The sequence below is a fragment of the Eschrichtius robustus genome, chromosome 17 (genome assembly GCF_028021215.1).
Source record: "Eschrichtius robustus isolate mEscRob2 chromosome 17, mEscRob2.pri, whole genome shotgun sequence".
In the NCBI taxonomy this organism is placed as follows: domain Eukaryota; kingdom Metazoa; phylum Chordata; class Mammalia; order Artiodactyla; family Eschrichtiidae; genus Eschrichtius; species Eschrichtius robustus.
Window position 1 is genome coordinate 52814430 of NC_090840.1, and position 17950 is coordinate 52832379.

At 39.1% G+C, this 17950-nt stretch overlaps 1 protein-coding gene across 3 annotated transcripts in view; it reads left to right on the forward strand.

The window, feature by feature from the left end:
* The first annotated feature begins 2999 nt into the window (after positions 1-2999).
* Positions 3000-17950, forward strand: part of ATP6V1C1 (ATPase H+ transporting V1 subunit C1) — a 38044-nt gene continuing 23093 nt past the window's right edge. Inside the window, exons 1-3 of one of the 3 annotated variants that reach the window (XM_068525854.1) lie at positions 3003-3164; positions 4035-4210; positions 16538-16708. In XM_068525854.1, coding sequence (XP_068381955.1) covers positions 16577-16708 — 132 coding nt within the window. In that variant the 5' untranslated portion in view covers positions 3003-3164; positions 4035-4210; positions 16538-16576. Of the gene's footprint in view, positions 3165-4034; positions 4211-16043; positions 16119-16537; positions 16709-17950 lie in introns of all 3 variants that reach the window. The other 2 variants (XM_068525853.1, XM_068525852.1) reach the window with 2 other exon arrangements.

Consider the following 17950-nt stretch of genomic DNA (forward strand, 5'->3'; position numbering starts at 1 on the left):
GTCCCCTGCATTGGCAGGCAGACTCTCAACCACTGCGCCACCAGGGAAGCCCTGGAATAAGCATTTTTAAGGCTTCTCATCCATACTGTCAAATTGCTGACCATAAAATTTGTACCAGTTTACATTTCCACTAGCAGTGTAAGAGACCGTCTTATCACACCATCACCAGCACTGGCTATTATGTACATATTTCTATCTTTGCTAATACAGGTTCTTATTCATATTTATTTTTATATATTATTTACTTATTTTGATAAATATTTATATTTGCTATCTTATTTATATTTTTGAGCACTAGTAAGAGTGTACATTTCCCTATATGTTTTAGCCAGTGGTATTTCTTTTTTTCTCAATTTTTTGTGCTTTTTGTTCATTTGCATGTTGGGGTCTTAGTATTGTTCTGATTAATTTGTCTGAGAGCTTCATATAATGTCACCTGGATACCATAAATTTCTACCAAAAAAAAATAGCTCATTAAAGCATTTGAGTTCATTAAACGTCTGGGCAGATGGCAATGGATTTACATCATAGCAATTGAAGTGATCTCAAACGGGGTTCTAAACAGTCGTGTTTTTTCAAGTTCTTTATTGTGTTGCTTTCTTCTTTCTCTGCTCTCTTCACCTTATGCCTTCCTCACATTCCAACACGCCCTCACCCCATTTCTGTTCCTTTCCAATCTCTATTGGAAACTAGTGTAGTTATGTCTTTTGTTTCTTTGTCTCCATTTACCCAAGCTCTCAGTTTATCTTCCACTATGCTAGTTTATCAAAGTATTTTCCTAAACAAGGACATTTCCTTTTCTAAGAGGAATATCAGTACCAACTTTCAAGATATTTTTAATATTATAGGGGGGTGAAAAATGATTTTGATTCCTATTGTGCTAGTAGTTTCAAATACTTTCCCCACTTTGTTTCATTAAAACATTTATCTTTTTCCCTTGACAAAATTATGAGAAAAAAAAAAATCTTCTCTATGTATTTTTTCAGTGCTTTAAGCCTTAGAAGATGCTTCCAGATGGGGAGTATTTAGATACCTGGAAATGGAGGAAAAGGTGTGTCATGCCTGTTACACATACTTAGATACCTAGGATGCTCCTATGCATTGTATCAAAAAGCGAGCTTCCCCACTCTTTGTAAAATATGTTCCCTAACTATTAGAAGCCATTAGAAAGCAATCATGCTCTGCTTATTTTAAACATGTTTGCTAGATTTTTAAATGATATATGCTAGGTCTAATGATAATTAGAGCTAACATTTATCAAGCACTACATTATACTGCCTCTCAAGTATAACATGGTGTTTAAAACATTGGAAAGTGTCTGGACGTCAGAAGTAGATGTACTCGAGTTCAAAAATTAAGAAATGGACATGAGAATTCTGCTTCAGGGCCATATGCAAACATAAAGAAACCAAAAGGTTTTAAATGCAGACCCTAATATTGCACTGCCCAAAGCAGTTGTCACTAGCCTCCTCTGGGTATTTAAATTTTAATTAATTAAAGTGAAATAAATTTTAAAATTCAGTCCTTCAGTCACACTAGCCACATTTCAACTGCTCAGGAGCCATGTAAGTCTAGTGGATACGATATGGACAGCACAGGATACCATTTCCACCACTGAAGAAAGTTGTATTGGACAGTACAGATATAACAAACCATTGCCTTTAGGCCCACCTTTTGTGATGCCAGATAAAGCCCTTGGAATTCCTGACAAGTTTCCAAAGTTGTGTTACAGAACTGGTTGTTGGAATTGCCTGAACATCACCCAAAACTGGTGAAAAGCATCAGGTTGGGGATAGGTTGGTTGGTTGTTACTTTTTGTCCAATGTATTACTAAGGCTCTAAGAAATTCTGTGGTGAATTTCTGCAGGGACACAACAGCAGAAAAGGCATAAAATAGGTCAGAAAACCTGGGTCCTATAATATATAGTAATAATGGCAACCATTTACTGGGTGTTTCATATGTGCCAGGCACTATGCCAAATGTACACGTCATTTAATCTTCCCAACACCCCTATAAGGGATGTATTATTACCACCATTTTACAGGTGAAGAAGCTGAAGTTTACAGGCCTGAGGTCACACAGCTGGTCAGCAGTGGAGCCAGGATTTAAAACCAGGTATGTCTATTCTCTTGTGCTAAACAGCTCTGTGACCTCTGGCTCTTCACCTTCCCCATTTGTAAATATAAAAGTACTGAATTAGAAAATCACAAAGTTCTTTACCATTTCTAAAACTATGTTCTAAATTAGAATAATACCACCTACCTTCCCCAGCCAATGAAATATGCAGGGCTCAAAAGAGCGGCTTGCTACCTTTTTTTCCCCAAAGGACATGATTTCTCCTGTCCATGCCTTTGCCGTGTAACCTTCCTTGATTTCCCACTATCTAATGTGGTGCCAACTATTTATGATGTTTATCACACGCTTCACATACCCCTGAACTAGATAACAGGCTCTCTCCTGCAAGGAGTGATTCACGCCAGCAGATAATCCTAAGAAAATTCGCACAGTCACTATCGCACAGTAAATGCTCCATGAACATTTATGGAATTAACCTGAAATGGACTGGAAGGAAAAGGTGAATCAGCGGCCGAAGTGAACTATTAAGGATATTACTCAGAAAACCGGGCTGTCCGAAGAAAACCCCGAGTGGAGAAGCCTGTGTAGGGGCTGGAGACAAATTCCAAACTGCAGAAACCTTAAGAAGTGGGATAACCTTAGGGATGGTGGCAGAAACCCTACCCGATCGCGGAACAGCGGCCGCCAGCAGCGACTCCCGGGTCTCCTTGGATCCCCCGGGAGCCTCCCAGGCCCGCCCCTCCCCTCCCCGCCCCTCCCCTCCCCACCCCTCCCCGACCCTCCCCACCCCTCCCCGACCCTCCCCGACCCTCCCCACCCCTCCCCACCGCTCCCCTCCTCTCCCCTCTTCCGATGGCTCGGCCGCGGCGGCTGCGCGGTGGCGCGCGCGTAGGCGGAGCGGCGCGCGCCGCGGTCAGCTGACTGCTCCGGCTGGCACGTGACTTGTTTCGTGGGCTCTGGGGTCCAGGAAGCCGTGAGGCCGGAGCTTAGGTCGGGTAGGGATGGAGCGCTGAGCCGTTAACGTCTGCCAGGCTGTACACCTCTGTACCTGTTACTGCTGCCACTTCCTCGTTTGACACTTCCCTGGGTCAGTGAGCGATGGCTACATCGGCTGGGGAGCCCCGGCCAGGCCGAAGCTTGCGCTGCGGTCGCCCCCGGGGAGGGATGGGGGCGGGCGCGGGGGCCGAGGCTGAGGCGTTGGAGCCAGTTGGGCGGCTGTGTCTGGTTTCTTGGTGCGGGTTCGTGGCCGCCTTGGGCCTAGGTTCTGTCTCTAGGGAAGAGGAAGGAGGGAAAAAGAGAAAGGGCCCCAGGGGGTACTCAATGGCAGAGGCAGAAATAAACACTGCGGGTCTGGGATATTTCTCCTTGGATTGGAGTGAGGGTCACAGCGAATGCTCGTCCCCTTGATTGAGGGGGATGAAAGGTGACTGAGTGGCCCAGATGAGGATCCGGGGTGGTGTGTGTGAGGTCACAGCGACCGCGAGAGCCTCCACTGGGTGTACGCGCTTGCGAGTATGGGGGTGGCAGTTTAAAGGGTCTAGGAGCCCCTCAGAGAGGACGCAGGGTCCTTGTGGGCAGGGGAAAGAACGAGAATCCAGAGAACTGAAACCACTTTTTATTAGAATGGGGGAAGGGTAGGCAAGAAACCCCTGAAAAGGAACTTGAGGGGAGAATCACACGGGCAAATTGAATCACCTGAGAAACAGAGGAGTAAGGGGAAGGAAAGTTTGGTTAGATTCTGTTTGCACCCTTCACTGAGGGTAGTTATAGCTACCCCCAAAGCAGTCCTGAAGTACACAGGGGAGACTGGATCATTTGGGGGTTGAGGGGAGACTCCTTAGCAAAGATCTGTTTTGGCCTTCCAAACTTATCCTTTGGTACTGTCATCTACTCCGGAACATCTTTTACTGAACAATAGTCACAGGAATTACCTTTCATGTTTATTTTGTTCTCACAGGTCTTTGAGAGAAAGTAGATGAAAATGCCATTCATTGTATAGTTAGGGACCTATCTAGACCCTTGGACCTAGAAATGGACATCAAGTGATGTGTCTAAGTCTAGCATAACTTCCATCATCTTCTGATTGCCGATTACCTGCACAGTACTTAACCACAATTACATCTAGAGAGAAGGGTGAGTTTTTCGTAGTGCACTGTAATCTTTGATTCAGCACTTTCGGTGAACTTTTTTGAGTAGGACAGCTTCAAAGGGATTTGGCAGCGGTGGTCAGTGCTTTAAAAACTGCTTTTCTGTTAGCTTGGGTGAAGCGGTTCGGTTTACAGTTCAGCTGGAGGAGATAACGAGCAACAAGGTGGGCAAAAGGCGCTCAGCTTGTCAATCACGGTTCTTTGGCAACAAGCAAGTCTCAAATTGTGCTGAAGACGGAGCCTCGGGTTTGTGTCTCAGAACTCCCGGATCTTTTTCTCTTTTGGTGTATCTTGCAGGGACTAGATAAAATCTAAAGAAACAGTACTCGGGATCTGACTAAAGTAAATGCTGAGAGCTAGGTGGTTAGTGTAATACTGCTTTTAGAACTGGGCAGGAAATGATCATTTTTATTTTTTGGCATATTAGTCTTAAGAGCCTTATTTACATTAGTTTTCTCTACCTAAAAAGAAACGTTTGGGCTTCAAAAATTTGATTCCGTAATTATTTCCACAGCTTGCGAAATAGTTGCATTGGCTAAAGAGCAAAGCTGGTATGCCAAAATAAACCTTTGCCAAAGGATCTTCTTGTGGTCCAGTCCCCAAGCGGTCAGTCTTCCTTTTGCACTTGAGCCTGTTTAGGTGTTGCTGCAGTTTTGACCAAATACCTACTAGTTAAATTTTATTCTTGAATGTATTCTGATCTATGTGCTGGAGTAAACCTTTTTCACCCTTTGGATGTGGAATTTTATGCCATTTTAGTTATAAACTAATTCATGTTCGGTTCGCATTTCACTGATGTTTTGAAGACATAGTAGAAACCGTTAGCATGGTGACCTTGGAAAGATAGCTCAGGCAGTGAAGCAGGGCAGTCTAAAATTTCCCTTTGACAAGAGTGAACCTTGGAACTAGAAAATTCAAACTGTATTCTTGATAAGGAAGCAAAATCCTGTTCCAAATGTGTAGCAAATCCGCTATACATTTATTGAGTTCCAAGAGGAGCCCTGTGGGCAGTGGAGGAGATGTACTTTGGTTGCATCATAGGATAGAAGATGGAGCCTTAGCTCTGTACTTGAAAATAAAATGCAGGTAAATGCAAAAATGGTGTTTTATAGAAAGAGATTGATGTATCTTTTAAGATATTTTAAGCAAACTATCCATGAATAGGAAGTTATTTATAAATTAAGCTGGTTAACAGGTGGATTGACTTTACCATGAAAGGTTTTCTTTGTGAACCAGTTTAGTGTTTCTCAGTGGGTGCTGTTGGCATTTTGGACAGGACTGTCCCTTGTTTGGTCCCCATCCGCTAAATGGTGGTAGTGGCCCCCACGTTGGGACAACCTAAAATGCTCCCAGACATTTCCAAACTCCTCCTGGTGGAGAGAGGTACCATTTGGTTGTGAAACATTCCATGTGGTGCCATCCTTTATTTATTGGACACATATCTGAGTGCTTGTTAGTGACAGGCCCTCTACTAGATGATGGGGATATAGAGGTTAAGAGCAGTGTTTTAATAAACTAGCAAGTAAAATGTATGTAGTCACTAGTTCTGTGGCCTTGGGCAAGAAATTTCATTAACTGTTCTCTCATCTGCAAGTGGGGTTGGTGATACCATCTTCTTTGAAGGAATCAACTACAAAATTGCTTAGCATATTGAAGTGCTAATCACATAGCACATATTCAATAAGTGGTTGTCATTACCAGGAAACAGGATCTCAAGCTTACTTGAGTGATGAATTGGGGGTGACAAGCTTGTTTTAGGTCTTTGGCTTGTTGAATTTCAGGCTAGAATACATTGTCTTAGAGATATCAGCACCTTTTAGTGGAAAACATGGTGTTGTGGTCCAGTCACTGTTATAAAATAACAGCCTGAAAGAGAAGGGAAGTAACGTTTTGGGAGCCGTAAGTGTAGAATCAGGGAGTTGCCTGGCATGGAAGGAATTGTTTGCTCCCTGGGTCAATGTTGAGTTGCCTGTAGCAGAGAGAAAGTCTCTGGGCCCTCAGAAGGTTCTGATGATTCCTTTAGTAATGGGGGTACAGTGCCCTCCTTGCCTATCGATTCAGTTTGCTTTAGCAGAAATTGAAAGAGATTTTTAACATTGTGTTATGAGTTGTTACCTTTCTAGCTGGTTTCAGTTTTTATGATCAGCATCTATGCCTAAGTAAGGCTTGGTTCTTACACATTTATTTCTAGCCAACTGTAAAATAAAAAGATGGCAGTTGTTTATAAAATACATTAAAGATTAAATTGTCTTTCATATTTCAGTATATTTATGGCATGAAATTCAGGTAATCCTTAAAAGGATTATAGAGCATTTATAGGTACAGTTTCAGTTGAAAACAAAACAACACAAAAGTTAAGATTTATTTAAAGAAGGTGTGTGTCCTGATAATTTAAAAATTTCCTTCTGTGTGAATCACGAAAGTCTCTCTTGGAAGGTAAAATCCCCCATTGTTGTTGGAAAATTTTAAAACAAGTTTTATTGTGAGCAAGTCCCTCCCACAATCCCAGTTAAAATGCTTCTGTTTTGAAGGCTAGAATTTTAACATTCAGAGAGGAAACAGTTATTCTTACTCTTTATTTGTATAGTGTTAAAAATTTCTAGGGGAAGGATGTAGCAACTTTTTAAGATGAATGGATTGTGGTAAATGTTTTGCACTGATCAATTCTGTTAAAAGTTGATGTGTCACAATTGGAAGGCTATGTGATATTTCACTGATATCTGAGGTATGCCTTCTTGTGCTTGTTGAAATAAGTCACTTTAGTAAACAACTTGGTATTTTCAAGGACTGAAAAAGGAAGTTGTTTTGCATTTACACCACCTTCAGCCTTTATTGAGAAATTTAATTTACTGTGAAAGGTGGTTGCATTTCAGAGACTAAAATATTGGTTCCTTGAAAGCATTAAAAGGACTTAAGTATTGGAGCACTTATAGGGGTGCTGTACTGTTTTCTGTGGTTGCCCCTATCCTGGGTCAGGCTCATACCTTCATTTACAAAAGAAATGCTAGTTGCTGTTTGGGTTTATTGTCCCCACCTTTTGTGTTGTTGTGATAGTTACTACTTTACTCTTTTTATTTTACATTCAAATCGCTTGCGGTAGGAAAATAATCCACCGCCTTTAAATTCTCATAAGTGGGCAATACAGTAATGAAATAAACAGTCTCAGAGCTTTGGACCCAGGATTTCCTTTCTTCTCTCTTTTCCTTCCTTCCATTTTGAAAAAGAGTTGTTACTGCTTTAAAAACAAAAAAATACTTACTGCAGTCAGACAAGATAGAAGTGTTTAAAAATTTTGACTAGTGTTTCTCTTGTGCCTCCAGTGTATTCTGCCTTGATTTTTTTTTTATCTTGTCATCTGCATTGTTTTCCTCCTACCTTTCCCTGCACACACAGACCTACCTACTCGTAGAGACCTACACACACATACACACCCACACACACACAAGTATAAGCTCCTTCAAGACAGGGAGTACATTTTGTTTTGCTTCTTACCACAGTTCTGGGAATTTAAGCACCTAAAACATTTGATGAATGATATGACCCTAACTTGAAAGCAGTTACAATCAAACAGATATTTGGGTGGAAAAAAACGTAAAATAGATGTCTGCTTTAATGCAGTCTGTTACATGGATTTCAGTGGACATGCGGGTTGAGGGAGAAATAGTTTGGGATTATATGAATGGATTTGGTGCATGGTTGGACTTGGTTGGGGAAATCTTTTTGTTAAGAGAATTTTGAGTTGGTTGAAATAGGAGGAGAGAGGTTGCTTTCTGCAAAATGGACTGTTGAGCAGAGGCAAGTAAGAAAGAGACTACAAGCAGGCCTGAGGTAAAGATGGATAAAGGGAGGTCAGAACATTGTGAAGATAAGGCAGAAAAACTCAGACAAAGGACATTAGTAGTGATGACTGTGAAGAATGGGAGATTTGAATTTTATTTCTGAGCAGAAGCAGGACTAGGGGCATATGTTTTTGTGAGTAACTCAGCCTCCTATCACCTAGAGCAATGTTTTTAGTGCTGGAAAAGTTTTTCAAGAAGTTTTGGGAATGAATCCGGATTCTAACACTGTGGTCACAAAACCACCTATTTGTACAAAGGACATTAAAATCCTCTGTCTGTCCTTCATAAATGAAATAAAATTGTGTATTTCTTGAGCAAAGCAGTAGTTTACCCAGATTTCGTATTGTTCTGTACGTGATTTCATATATTGCTTTTCACTTTTTAAGTTTGTAAGCTGCCATAGAAAGCATGCAAAAAGTGGGTTCATGTATTTAAGGTTTCTGAACTCCATAGAACAAAAATCATTCCTGTATTATAGAACTAACAATACTGCGTGATTCTTGATAATGATGGTATGACATTTAGCCATCTTATTAAGGAATATTTGCCATTTCTTGTAACATTTACTATGTAACTCACTATATAATCATGGAAATACCTATTTTACTATAGTGGTTCTGAAACCTGTCCGATAATCTGATTTATTTGAGGGACTTAACAAGAAAATAGAAAAAAAAAAAAAAAAGAGTCCTGGGTCTTACCCAGTATAGATTCATGGAATATAGGAGCAAAAAAGGATCCTGGATATGGTAATCCAGTCCTCTCATTTTACAAATGAAATTTATGCAGATAATGATATGCAGAATTGGGATTAGATTCCAAGTCTTCATATTCTCAGTGCAGTGCTGTGGCCGTTACACTACGCTTCCTGAAGTTGGCATTTAGGTTCTTTCTGACTGAAATTCCCAGTGAGTTAAAAAGGCTGTTTACCACCCTTGATCTCATACTTCAGACACAGCTACTACTAACCAGCTTTACTAACCAGCTTTGCCTTTATCTTTTGTATTTATATCCAGGGTTCTTTGTTGCCATGCCATTTAACGGTCTCTAAACTTTTCAGTGTTTTCAAGTGTGAGGATATTGCCCCACTTTTTTTTTTTTAATGAAGTGTGTGGGTTTTTTTTGGCATTTACCTGTAGTAATTCATTAATAAAAAATTAGGAAACGAATATGCAGAGAGAATGAAAATGAACATTCATAATCCACTCCCAAGAGATAATCTTTAATAGTTTTTTTTAACAATTTAATGTTTATACCTATATATAGTCTTCTTTCTTAAAGCTGTGTCAGCGTTTTTATGGCTTTTGATTAACATTGACAAACTGCCTTCTAGAAATTGTCCCTTTTTAAAAAAGTTACAGAACTTTTTTGGGTTATCCTGTGATATATAATTATTTTAGATTGAGGAAATATTAATGATGGCAAGTTATTGTATCTTTATTAATGCTTTTAAGTGAATTTATATTTTATCAATCATGCGAGCATGCTATCCATTTGCAAAATTAATGACACATATGTGTAGGACATTTATTCAAGCTACATCTGTCCTTTTTTTTTTTAAACAGAAATGAACATTTCTCCACCTTACTGCCAAAGCAGTGCTGCATTCTTCCCACACATAGTATTATTACAGTCTTTCTTTCAGCCTAGACTTGTTATATTTCTCATGTTCATTGTTGTTAATCCTGTTTTCTTTTAAATGTTAAAGCATGGGGCTGAGGGGTTGGGAGGTTGTGGTCGAATCCCTAGCAAAACCAAAAACTCAGGAACAATACATACAGCAAAACTAGAGGAGACTTCAGCTTCTGGCCAGCGTGGAATAACTGGTACCATACTTGCTTTCCCACCATAAACAACTAGAAAATTGGATAAAATATATGAAAAAACTGCTTCCAGTTATTGGACAACAGAGGTAATACAGGAACCAAGAGACAGGAAACAAATGAAATGAGCTCTATAATCCCTCTGGCTTTCTGCCTGGAGTCACTCTCTGGACCATGGTTTAGAGGAGACCAAGCAGAGCATGTTGGTCTTGCTGAGTTGAGGAGACTTGGAGTTGGGGAAGGCTTATCTGGCTAGAATTTGCAGGTTGGATTGGCTGACAGGGGGGAGCTAGACAGAAAACCCACCATCTGTAAAGGAGTCTCTCTCTGTAGGAGGCCCGGCAAAGAATGACTAGAGAGCTTTAGACAGTTGCCAGAGCTCATGGGGCCAGAAGGCATATGAATACCTTATTGAATCCCTGGGGCATCCCATGGAATCCCCGGACGGTCAGATCTTAGTAGAAGGGCTACATTAGCTCTAGAGTAAAGCTTTAGACTTAGCCTAACAAAGTATAAAAACAAGCCTTGAAATGAAGCATGCTAAAGCTCAAGTAAGGTAACCATCAGAACAAAGCACAACATTCTTAAAAGGAAGAAAACAAAATCCAGTGATCAACAGTCTAATGTTGTGAATTGTAAATATGCTCAGTGATTTAACAGAAAACATGAACATAATGAGGAAAGAGAAGTTTTAAAAGATGGAACTTATAAAGGTGAAAAATACATCTAAAGCGAAAAATTCACTTCATGAGACAGATTACTTTAAAGAAAAGGTCAGCCAGCTAGAAGATGTAGCAAGAAAGTATCCAAACTGAAGCCCAGAGAGGAAAACAATTTAAAAAAGTGAATGCAAGCTCAGTGACCTGTGGGACAATATCAGGTGGTTTAATATACATGCCATTTTTGTCTCAAAAAAAGGGAAAGAGAAGCAAGAAAGAAATTTGAAGAAAATAATGGATGAACGTTGAAAACTATAAGCACAGATTCAGGAATCTCTCTGAACTCCAAACAGGATAAATCCTTGTGACCCTGAGGGTAGGCAGATTTTTCTTATGTCAGAAATCATATATTATAAAAGAAAAAGTCAGTAAACTGGACATCAGAATTGAAAACTTCTACTCAAAGCACCATTAAGAAAGGGCAAGACATGAGAAAATACGTAAGAAATACACACACACACCTGTCAAATTGTATCAAGATCATACAAAAAATTCCTACAACTCAGTAAGATCAATGCAGCTTTTTAAAAAATTGGGCACAAGATTTGAATAGAAATTTCACAGAAGATTTGAATAGAAACTTCACAAAAGAAGATATACAAATGGTTGATAAGAACATGAAAGGATCCTGAACTTTGTAGTCATTGTGGAAATGTGAGATTCCCCTGCAACCCCCTGGAATGGCTGAAAATAAAAAGGCTGACAGCACTAAGTGTTGGTGGGCATGTGAAACAACTGGAACTGTGTATCTTGGAACTGTGTATCTTGCTAATGAGAATATAAAAGATTACATCTACTTTGGAAAACAGTTTGGTGGCTTCTTATAAAGTTAAATATATGCTAATCATTCAACTCAGAAATTCCACTTCTAGATGGTTATCCAAGAGAAATGAATGTGTATTTTCACAAAAGCTTTGTAGAGGAATATTCATAGCACCTTTGTTGTTAATGGCCCCAAACCAGTAACCATCCAAATGTCTATCAACAGGTGAATGGATAAGCAAACCATTGTACATTCATGTCATGGAACACTAAGCAATAAAACAGAATGAACTGCTACTGATACACAGGCCATAGCCAAATATCACAGACATGCTGAGCAAAAGAAGCCAGGTATAAAAGAGTACGCAGCGTGCACTTCCATTTACAATGAAATTCTAGATCGGGCCAAATGAATCTATAGTGTGACAGAAAGCAGATTGGCATCTGCCCAGGGCCAGCAGTAGGGTAGGGATTGACTGGGCCTGGGTGTGAGGGAAGGCTTTGGGAAGACAGAAATGTTCTTAATCTTGATCTTGGTGGTGGTTATACAGGTGTGTATGTTTGTCAAAAACTCATCAAACTGTACTCTTGTAATGGGTGCATTTTATTGTATATAAATTATATTTCAATGAAATTGACTTTTTAAAAAATATGGAGGAAGTGAAGGGAGCGAACCAATTATAAGCTAGGTATTTTAACTTTATTATCTTACTTAATCTTCACAGTTACTTATTCATTCAAGAATATTCAACAAATACTTTTTGAGGTTCTACATACCAGCCTCTGTACCAGGTACTGAGAGTACGGTTGTGAGCAAAAGCTATCATGGTTTCCACCTACCCTAATGCGCAGTTTATTTGGTAGAAAGACATCAATAAAAAGTGTTGCTCAGGGAAATACTTAAAAGGTGCTGTGAGAGCATATAATACGTTCATCCTTAGCATGTAATATATGCACTCATGATATATGACATGATACATATTGTAATATATATTTCATGTAATATATGAGGCATTTTCTGTGCCTTGGTTTCTTCATTTGTAACTGCTATCCATGCGATATACCAAATGAGTTAATCCATGTAAAGTGTTTTGACTGGTGCTGGTAGATAAGAAGTGCACAATAAGTATTGGCTGCTATCTTGATGACATTTGACAATTCTATTGATAGTTGTCTAATGTTGCAGGGGTACTGTGCTAACTCAGGGAACACTGGAGTAGGACCAGGTTTGGGGGAAGCCATTAGGAGTTTGACTAGAAATGTTGGGTTTTTTTGGAGACATCCAGGTGGAGATGTCTTGTAGTCAGCTGTGGAGACTTGTTGGGTACAGCTCTAGATGCAGCAGAGGAGCCTAGGCTGGAGATACAATTTGGAATAGTGTTCAGCATCTAGACTGGAATTGCCTTGAGTATAAATAAGATCATCAGAGAGCAACTGTATACACACATATAAGAGAGGGACTTAAACCTTGATCTGAGTCTTGAGGAATGCCTTCTAAATCATTTTCTCTTTTGCTTAACATATGATTTGCCTATATTTATGCCTGACTTCCAATATACACGATGAAACAAAGGGAAATAATAAGGCATAAAAACAAGTCAGTTGAAGCAGTCAGCGGAAGTGGAGGTGTCCAGACCTTTGGTGAGATGATAACCAGTGGACACCAGTTTTGACTGTCTGTGTGGCTCAGAAAGGGAAATGTGTTTAGCAACAGGGATTTCATTTTTTGACCTCCCCCCCCAAATATGTTCATCTGCAAAGATAGGGTATTTTTGGAACTGAGCGTAATTTGTACTTCAGTTTCAAAGAGAAATTTTTTATGTAACTTGTTTAAGTGACAGGATAACAGTGGACAAAAAAACAGGGATTTTGCAGAAGACTTATTGATGCTCTTCTCATAGGCAGTTCTTACATTTATCCTTAGATACTTAAGTCGCTTGTCTTTCCCATCAGACTCCTCTTATATAGTTTGCTTTGACCAGAGGATAGAAGATTGAGGCCATGGCTTTGCCGAAAGTACCAACAGGTTCTTTCTCAATCCCTCTCTTTTATATTTCTATATTCACCTGTAAAATAACGAAAGACAAAGGCTTAGTAATCTGCAGCTTTACTGATTTTTAATTTATATACTACTCTAAGGTTAGGATTTGTTTTCTGAAAGACTAAATTTTAAAAAAAAGCTTTATAAAACATTTAAATATTTTTCTTGGCCCTTATTTTTTTTCTCTAATCAGACTTTTTGATTGGTTCAGAGTCATTGTTATAATTATATTTCATTTATTCATAAAACAAGCAAGGACTTATTCATAAAGTCTCTTATTTATTCATAAAGTCCCTGCTGTTGGCAGGAATTGTATATGCTGGGTTTTTAGAGCATCAGAAAAGAAGGTATGATTCTGGCGCTTCAGGATTTCCCAGTCAGGTGGAGAGGAAAAGATGTTATGAAAAAAATGAGGCAGAATCGTGTGATAAATGCATAATTGTGGCATTTACAAGATAGTAAATAAACAAGATATTTCCTATGTGGGACACTGGGAACAGCCTTTAGAGGCAGGATGGGACTCTAGTTTTGTTTAGAATTACCATGACATTATTTCATTTGATCCTGATGAAAGCTCAGTAGAGTCAGGCAGGTATTTATACATGAGGAAATATGGTCCTCTTTCTATATTTCTTGAAATCCTTCGGAAACCTGCTGGCTGAAAAAGATTTTCTAGAACTCTAAGTGGTATGATAGTGACATCTACTGTAATAGCTCATATGGTTACAGTCTTTGAAGAAGCTGCAGTTTAGATAATTTAACAGTATCATAAGGAAGACCTTAACAATTGATTCTGTCACCTGCCGTTTTGCAGGGAGAGGAGGTGATCTGCAGGTCATCAGATACTGTTTTTCTGGCCAGGCTGAGTGCTTTGTCTGGGCTTACCATCACTATTAATCCTGTGTTTAGTTTGTTGGCCATTTGAGAGAGTGCAGCTCTTAGTGCAGCCTTTTTAGTAATGTTGGAAAAAATCATCTTAGAGTACAATTCTTGAGATTCATTTAATACCACCATCTGTATTTTCACCAGTTTAACCTTTCTGAGTATGTTTTTAAATCTGTAAGTGGGGGACTTCCCTGGTGGTGCAGTGGTTAAGAACCCGCCTGCCAATACAGGGCACATGGCTTCGAGTCCTGGTCCGGGAAGATCCCACATGCTGCGGAGCAGCTAAGCCCGTGCACCACAGCTACTGAGACCGTGTGCCACAGCTACTGAAGCCCGCACGCCTAGAGCTCGTGCTCTGCAACAAGAGAAGCCACTGCAATGAGAAGCCCGCTCATTGCAACTAGAGAAAGCCCGTGTGCAGCAATGAAGACCCAATGCAGCCAAAAATAAATAAATAAATAAATTTATTTAAAAAAAATCTATAAGTGGGGAGGATGATATGTATCTCGTAGAGGTGTTAGGAAGATTAATTGAAATAATAACGTATAAAACATTTAGAGTAGTACCTAGTACATGGTAGATGCTCTTGAAATGGAAGTTAGAAAAAAATAAGAATATTGAATGGCATATATGTTCAGGTCACCTTCAATTGTGTAATGACCTGGTAGGATTACTTTATTTTTAAACATTTTTTTAGAAACTATTTATTTATTTATTTATTTATTTATTTATTTATTTTTGGCTGCATTGGGTCTTCAGTGCTACGTGCGGGCTTTTCTCTAGTCGTGGAGAGTGGGGGCTACTCTTCGTTGTGGTGCGCGGGCTTCTCATTGCAGTGGCTTCTCTTGTGGCAGAGCGTGGGGTCTAGGAGCACGGGCTTCAGTAGTTGTGGCACGTGGGCTCAGTAGCTGTGGCTTGCGGGCTCTAGAGCGCAGGCTCAGTAGTTGTGGCCCACGGGCTTAGTTGCTCCACAGCGTGTGAGATCTTCCTGGACCAGGGCTCAAACCCGTGTCTTCTGCGTTGGCAGGCAGATTCTTAACCACTGCACCACCAGGGAAGCCCGGTAGGATTACTTTAATTTCAGTTGCCTTTTGAAATTATGGAAGTCCATTGCGATTAACTATAATACTTCACATTTTAAAGGAAATTTAAATTTACAAAGTTCTTTCACATTCATTATTTGATTGATTATCAGGACAACTTTGTAAGATCGTTATCTTCTACCTAAGACTCCAAATTTCAGGAAAGGTTAAACAAGCAGTGGTAGTAGAAAGTTTATGGTGGTTCTAATGAAAGAATATTAAAGTAGAAATAATGACACTATTATATTATGAGTTCTTCTGTGTTTGTGTGCTTTACCTACTTAGATTCTGAGTAGATTTGGTTTTGGATTTTCCTTTTCTCTGCGCACGCGCGTGCATGTGTGTCAGGGAGAGAGGGAAAAGGGGAGAGGGAGAAAGATTGTGGAAGAGGGTTGGTTGTGTCTTAATGGAACTCTGGAAAGGGAGATCCACAGCCTCTTAATTCAGATCCAATAGTGTTGTATTATGCATCCCTCCCGCCCCAAGTCATATTTTAAATAAGAGACTGATTTACAAGGTTGATTGGCAAGTTTTTTTGTTTTTTTTTTTGTTTTGTTTTTGCAAATTTGTAAGCGTTTGATGGCCACTAAGTATATGCTAGGGATTGAGGAGATTCCCTTAGATTGAATATGGAAGAAAATTAACCACCAATTTGGCTGACCTTGTAGGATTTGCTAAGCCAGATGTGGCAAATTTATTTGGTGGCTACTGTTCAAATGCATTGATTCAATTCTTTTTCAAAGGTAAGAGTTATGCATGTCTTTTTACTTCCTCTTTTGGTTTTATGTTTTAAAAATTTAAGATAAACCTATAAATTTGTGACTCTCCCACCTTCTTTTGTGGAATGAAACTATTGGTGGCTGATATTTTGGGTAGTCTCACTTCTTGACTAATTCCCATTTTAGGATGTTTTGTAATTTAAAACAATTATGTACTTCATGTATTAGGTCTTTATCATCCCTTTTTCCTAGTATCATAAATAAATCACCATTTACCATTTATATGGATTTACATCCAGGTAAGTAGATTTGACTTTGCTTAGGATTGTATGCCAGTGTTGAATTATTGATAGTTTTGCAACAGGCTATGCTTATCACTCTGAAGTAATTTAGAAACAAGTGATATTAAATGTACTTTTGGTTTGTTTTGTTTTACATTTCAGAGTCTCTCTTGATTTTGGAAGAAATATCTGGTAACCAACATGACTGAGTTCTGGCTTATATCAGCTCCTGGGGAGAAAACATGTCAGCAAACATGGGAGAAATTGCATGCGGCAACTACGAAGAACAACAATCTTGCAGTTACTTCAAAGTTCAACATTCCTGACTTAAAGGTAAAACTGTGCTGTGCAAAATCGTTCATCATGAAGGAGAGGACAGTTGTCTCTGCTTACCTTTTGGTAGAAACGAGATATCCAGGTTCCTTCAAAAGAAAACTCTCATCTCTAGGGATTGGCATAATTTAAAACTTATCTTGTTCTTTCTGATCTTCAAATTTTAGATAATAAGGAAATTGAGATGTCTTGAAGGAAACTACCAAAACAAAATAACATTTTTCCTAAACTTTTGTGCTTTTCTAAATTGTAATTTAAATTTTAATGAGAAATATTATGAAAATACTCGATGTATTACTTAAATATGATTTTTAGAAGTGAAAAATCTTGGGACTATGTATTCTTAAATATCAGTGAATCCATTTTTCTGTTATTAAATTCATGTAATACTCACTGATGTTGTAAATATTTTACCATTGCACCTCTTTAATTATACTTGGCAAATCTATCCTAGTTGTTTAATCTAGTTTATCTATTTAACATTTATTAAACATGAGTAATCTAGCAGCCTCTAAGTGAAGCAGGCTGCCAGTAATCAGTTGACTGAACTTTTGTAAAGAATGGAAAAGATCACGATACTTATATTTTTCTGGTTAACCAAATGAGGCAGTTACATACAACACTCGTTTAAGAAATACTTAAAACCACTGGTTCTTAGTATTTTGGGACTTAACGAATTCCTTTGATACACTGATACAGACTGTGGACATTTCTTCCAAAACACGCTCATTTACACATGCACAGTTTTGAGTACAAATTCGATTACAGGGAATTCCCTGGTGGTCCAGTGGTTAGGACTGCATGCTTTCACTGCAGGGGCACGGGTTCAGTCCCTGGTCAGGGAACTAAAATCCTGCGTGCCATGCGGCGCGGCCAAAAATAATAATAATCATAAAGTTTCCTTTAAAAAAAACACACCACAATTTCAGTTACAGACGCTCTATGCACAGCTCTGGACCCCTGCTTAAGAGCTGCTCTTGTAAACCATGACTTCAAATGATCCACTGCCACTGGGCAGGACCACCAGAGGCACAGGCCTGCTATTGTGGAATCTTCACATCTAAGTGGTGGTTGTGCCCATGAATTAGAGGATTATCTTGTACATATAAATAGCTTTGCAGTGTCTAGCAAACATTTTTTAACCACACTTGCATATTATGAAATAAAATATGGAGAACTTAAGATTTGCAGGCCCTTCAAACCAAGATGTTGTGTTACCTTGTTTAAAAAAAAAACAGGATG